The sequence below is a fragment of the Coenobita brevimanus genome, chromosome 104, assembly GCF_032717465.1.
Source record: "Coenobita brevimanus isolate Jiangsu-jjx chromosome 104, ASM3271746v2, whole genome shotgun sequence".
Lineage (NCBI taxonomy): Eukaryota > Metazoa > Arthropoda > Malacostraca > Decapoda > Coenobitidae > Coenobita > Coenobita brevimanus.
The window spans coordinates 45,764,319-45,770,318 of NC_137057.1; the positions used below are offsets into that span (position 1 = coordinate 45,764,319).

General features: G+C 43.8%; 1 protein-coding gene across 1 annotated transcript in view; it reads left to right on the plus strand.

Annotated features, from left to right (window-relative positions):
- Ptpmeg2 (Protein tyrosine phosphatase Meg2) overlaps positions 1 to 5,731 on the plus strand; it is a 100,500-nt gene extending 94,769 nt beyond the window's left edge. Inside the window, exons 10-12 of the mRNA XM_080285058.1 lie at positions 1,463 to 1,692; positions 4,985 to 5,192; positions 5,388 to 5,731. Of these exons, the coding sequence (XP_080141184.1) occupies positions 1,463 to 1,692; positions 4,985 to 5,192; positions 5,388 to 5,614 (665 nt within the window). The 3' untranslated portion in view covers positions 5,615 to 5,731. The remainder of the gene's footprint in view (positions 1 to 1,462; positions 1,693 to 4,984; positions 5,193 to 5,387) is intronic.
- The last annotated feature ends 269 nt before the right edge of the window (positions 5,732 to 6,000 follow it).

Here is a 6,000-nt window from a genome sequence, read left to right on the forward strand (position 1 = left end):
TTGAAACAGCTATATATTTCACTGAAATGATTGGCAGGAAATCTAGACATTATAAATTAGGTAGTTCCAGGTGAATGTAAATATCACTTAGGCTTCTCCCTTCCCTCCTTATGTGTATATTTATTACGAAAATAGATTGTATGGCATATTTCAAGGGGAAAAAAACAGCGAAAATTAGCGAACGAGTGCACGTGAGGTGTTGTCAGGTGATAATTAGCCAATTCCAGGTGTATGGCACTCTCACTTACTTTATTTCTTTCTTGTATATATTATTTGGTATAAGAATAGGGCATAGGGCTTATTTCAATGGATGAAATCAGTGAAAAATTCCAGGGAAGATTTACTTAGCGTAGCACGGCCGGGCAGGCGAGAGGATAGGGTAATGGAGGGGGGGTAGGGAGGGGAGTCAAGAACGGGGAGAAATGGCTAAATTGTCAACAATGGATGGGAGTACAGATGAGATTAGGACTGCTGACTAGTGTTGGACATTGGCAGTACTGATAGATGATACAAGCCCCCACTTGGAAGCCTGGGTGAATTCAAAATAACACAGAATCACAAAAGCGACGCCCCGCGGTATGATCCCTTGCTCCCAAGCGTCACGAAAGTGACGCCCTGCGGTTAAGGGGTTAAGGTGTAGAAACCCGAGGCAAGGCCGCTGATCCTCTATGCCTCACAACAAGCAGCATGGGAGTGGATTTTATCAGTTTTAATATAGTACTATTTGATTTTATCCAGTAATGTATGATTAACTAATTAATCACTTTAACTGGGCCTAAAATTGACATCTCTGTATCATAGTGCTGAGCTGTAACAAGGGATTAGCACTCAAGTATCTGTGTAGTGCCAGTCATGAATATGTACCATGGAAAGGGTGCAGGGCCATAGTATTTTCTTATTCTGCCATTGCATTACAGGAAATAGGCCGTAAATGAATAAAAACCTCTGTCAAGTTGAAATGAATCAACTACAGACACTTTAAATTTCTTATGCCTTTATACTTTCTTATTCATATTTCAAGATCCTGCCTACCTTGTTCTGTTTTTGAATCTCACCTTCCTTATTTGTTGATTGGTAGTTTTCTTTCTTTCATGCTTTCTCCTTCCTTGTTTTCTGAACCCAACCTCATCCCATCTTTGTGAGAAAAAGAGATGATAATGATGAGAGAGGTGGTGGTAATGATGTTAATGAAATAGAGTTAGGATGGTAATAGTGATGGTAATGATGATGATGATGAAATTGAGTGAGATTAATGATGGTGGTGGTAATGATGGTAATGAGTCAGGATGGTGATAGTGGTGGTGGTGGTAATGATGATAATGAGTTAGGATGGTGATAGTGGTGGTGGTGGTAATGATGATAATGAGTTAGGATGGTGATAGTGGTGGTGGTGGTAATGATGATGATGGTGATGAAATAGAGCTGAGTTGATAATGAGTATGATATTTCTTTTGAACTTCAGGCCCCCTCCCTGGAACCTTTGGAGACTTCTGGCGGATGATCTGGGAGCAGCGTGTGTGCGTTGTGGTGATGACGACGCGTGCGGTGGAGCGCGGGAGGACAAAGTGTGGACAGTATTGGCCCACAGAGCAGGATACTTCTGTCACACACTCGCACTTCACCATCACCAACACACAGATTATCAACTACCATGATTACTCTGTCACTCAGTTGACTATGGTTGATAACAGAGTGAGTTCTTGTTTGTTTTGTCGAGTAGATGTAAGGATTTCTCACCTGACTCGCTCCTCCTCTCCCCTCTCCTCTCCTTCCTCTCCTCTCCTCTCCTCTTTACAACTTTACTCTGCTCTACTCTGCCACCCTCTTCTACTTTAACCCCTTAAACGTGGCCGTGAACAGTCGACCTTCCCTGAGTGGCGGGGTTGTATCGCGGTCTGAGTACCTGTAGGAAAATATTGGCCAAAAATCAGAGATTAACCCTAGAACATTATACGTGGTATGGCAGATAGTACTTACATTCAGCTTTCTCCAGAGACAGGTGTTGAGCCTTCGTGGACTACCCAAGGACTTGTGGAGACTTGCAAAGTTGGGTAACCAAATCTTCACTTTCACACCTCCAGCAACCTGGTTTCCCCTCTACCACAGCCTCATTCTGTCACAGTAAACTTTATACTACAACGTAAAGGTAGTTTGGAATCCGTATTTGTACAATAAGCACTGAAAATAAGGCTAAAATCAATGGAGCGTACGGCCGACATGCAGTGCGGCGGCGGTCTTCCCGTCACTCAACAAACATTTCCATTTTCACAGCTAAAAACATGTATACTACATTATTTTCAATCTTATTACTTCCCAAAAGATCACCGCGGCGCGCTTTTTATTCTGCCTTACGCCCGCCACTTTATTCTCGTTCCTGTCGGCCGCTCGCACTGACTCGGAAGAGCTAGAACTCGCCATAATGTCACTTTGAAAGCCTGCGGTAAACTGACGCTAAACAGGGGCAAACCGTGAGAAAAAAAGCTAGTGTTACAACTGGGGAAACAAGCGTTTCCTATTAGCATAAACTGCTTGTGAGAGGAGAGCGCAGATTTACAGTTCTGAGCAGTCAGAGCGCTGCCATGTATCACAGCCAGGCTGGCCGGGCCGTGGGGGGGGGGGGGAAGCGCGATACTTGGCAACAACGGAGGTCAGTAGTACAAAGGTAAAGTATGCTAATTGTAGCTAAAGGGTAGTGGTACTGATAGACAATACCAGCTGGAGCCTGCTTGCCCATGGTTATTCAAAATTTACTAGAATCGCAAACGCGACGATCCACCGTTATGTCCTTTTCACCGAGCGTCGCAAACGCGATGATCCGCGTTTAAAGGGTTAATCTACTCTGCTTTATTCCACTCTGTGCTGTACTTTGTTGTATGTAGTACAGCTTTGCTATCTTCTGCTTTAATCAGCTCTACAGTATTCCACTCTGTTTCTCTGTCCCACTCTGTTCTGGTTCATGCAACTTCACCCTCATCACCAACAAACAGATTATCAACTGCCAGGATTACTTAATTACTCAGTAGACTGCGGTTGACAGTAGAGTGAATTCCTCTTATGTTGTTGTTGTTGAGCAACTTCAGTATGTCTGGTTGAGCAGATCCATCATATGCAGGCAAACAGTTGTTCCTGCAGGACTGTCCCATGCAGTGGACAGCACCATGCCACAGTGAGGCACGGGGAAGAATGCAGAAGTTTGGTTTCTGGATGGACACACCACATTGTGTCTCTCCACCCAATTAATAGGGGCACCATAGAAAGATCCACAGGTTATATGGTTACCAGCCAGTGTTGTAAATGGTTTATGCTGAAGAGTAGAGCCACCTGAAATGGAAAAAAGTGTAATAAAAAATGACAAAGTCTGGAAGAAATACCAAGAGAGAAGGACAGACAAAAAGAATAATAAGGGTAATGAAGAAGCAGGCAGCACTACATCAAGTGAGCGGATGATGGGTGCCCTGACATTCCACCGGTTCTTGCTTGTTTTGTTCGACAGATGTAAGGATTCCTCTTGGCACTCTACAGTACTTTCCTCTCTCCCCTCCGCTTCTTTCCTCCTGGGCCTGCCCTACTCTGAACTTCAGTCCTTTACTCCTCTCTGGTCTACTCTGTGCCACTCTTTTACTTTAATCTACTTTACTTTAAGCTCTTCCAGTCTGTGTTGTTGTGCAGTACTCTGTTCTGTTTCATACAGCTTTACTCTCATCTACTCTAATCTATCTATCTATCTATTGCCAGACGCCTCAATCCCGTTTGGGCTGGCCACAAACAAATCGCCTCCAAGTCGCCCTGTCCCCTGCCATTTCACTGCCCTGCTCCCAACTCACACCCCCCACTCTCATATACCTCTCCACCCCATCCCTCCATCTCATCCTCTAATCTGCTCAGCTTTATTCCACTCTGTGCCACTATGCTCTTCTCTTGTATATCATGCAGCTTTAATCACCAACACACACATTATCCACTACCAAGATTACTCCGCTACTCATTTGACAATTCTTGACAGTAGGGTAAGTTCTTTTGTACATTTTATAGGCCAGACTACAGTGCTCCTGATTCAGACCCAGTTATGGTGTTTCATTCACACACCAAACGGAGAAACCACACTTTATTGTTTTTACTCAGACTTGTCCTAAAACTGTTATCTTTCCATTCTGAATGCTGGGTTATATCATTAGATTATCACCAGAACTTAATGCTTGTCATGAAGAGGTGCTGTGGAAAAGATGTAGGGCCGTGGCATTGTCTTTACTTCCACTGAGCTATGCGAAATAAGCTGCAAAAGGATGAAAATCTAGGCCAAGTTAGTGTTAAAGAAAGAGAGAGTATAGATTTAGGATTAAAAGCTGCAGTATGACATCATCATCACGATTTTGCACTGTATGAGCTTAGGCAATCATAATTTATTCATTGAACTCCATCTCAGTTACGAATGCACAGTCAGTTTTTGAAATCCGTCCACCTTCACTGCCTCATACTCATTGTTGAATTGATAGATGCTTGAACGAGACATGGAAGAAAGATGTATATTATCACTCGCAAATATGTACCTCAGTCCACTACATCACGTTCAGGCATCTGTGAATCCAGTAATGAAACAGAGATAGGAGAGACAAACAAACTATAGTATTTGACTGTTCTTGGGTATTTATTCAAGGTAGTATAAGTCAGGTGGAGCCAGGATTCCAGGGGCTTGAGTGGTGAGTGAATAGGAGTGTGGCTTCTTTAGGCAAACTTAGGTTAGTATCTCATTCAATTTTTTTCCTCACTCCCTGGACCCTACCTCACCCCACTTCAGAATGGGAAAGGTGTGGATGATGATTAATGAATACAGTCTTGAATTTGGCTCAGTATTATCTTGTTTTAATTTTTTTCTTGGCTGGAGGAATCTTGCAGACTCCTGGCCAATGATCTTGTCTTCCTAAAAAAAAAACAAATAAATAAATAAAACAAATGAAACAGGTTACATATCATGCCATCTCAACAGTCTGGTGAGGAGCGTAAGGTGGAGCACATGCAGTTCACATCCTGGCCGGACTATGGTGTTCCTGACTCTGCCATGGCCATGTTGGAGTTTCTGGGCCATGTGAGGGAGTCCCAGGCCCGGCTCACAGCGGCCCTCACCCCCCCATGGACCGGCCATCCCCTTGGACCACCAATTGTGGTACATTGCTCCGCTGGCATTGGCAGGACCGGTGAGCCAGGCTGAACTTGACTTTTACTGTTTTAGTGTCAGTGCCATAATTGTTTTTACATCAGTAGTAGTAGTAGTAGTGGTAGTAATACTGTAATAATAATAGTAGTAGTACTAGACCCTCACTATAATAGACCCCAGTACTATATTGTGGATAGAATTTAGACACTTGGCTTAAATCGTCTTACTTTGCCAGGCACGTTCTGCACGCTGGACATCTGCATCAGACGTTTGGAAGAAACTGGCACCATTGAGGTCAAAGGAACCGTGGAGAAGATCAGATCCCAGCGAGCGTATTCCATCCAGATGCCGGACCAATATGTTTACTGCCACCTTGCGCTGCTCGAGTATGCCCTTCACAATGGAAAGTTGTTGGAGGTTGACCTGACTGGGTTTGAGGAGGACGGGTCTGAGAGTGAATAGCCTTAACCCCGGTGACTTGTCTTGTGGATGACAATATGTGTAGTTCATGTTGACAGTTCCTCTATGCATATGGCAGACATAATATTAACTCTATATACATGGCAGACAAACCAGTCAAATCATGAATAGCCTCTAAATACACGGCTGAATAAAATGATAACGGTCTGACACCTTGCATGTGGCTGAAATGGTAACAGTCTGATTACCTTTGTGTATCTGACAGGTGAAATGGTAACCGCATTACTACCATAAACCAGGAAATGTATGGATAGACGACTAGGCCACACTCGGGGTAGAATTACGTGATTAAAAATTCCCTGTTTCCTTGTGGAGGTTTGAACCTTTGCCAGCAGGGCACATGACTGTCACTAACTGTTGCTCCAGAC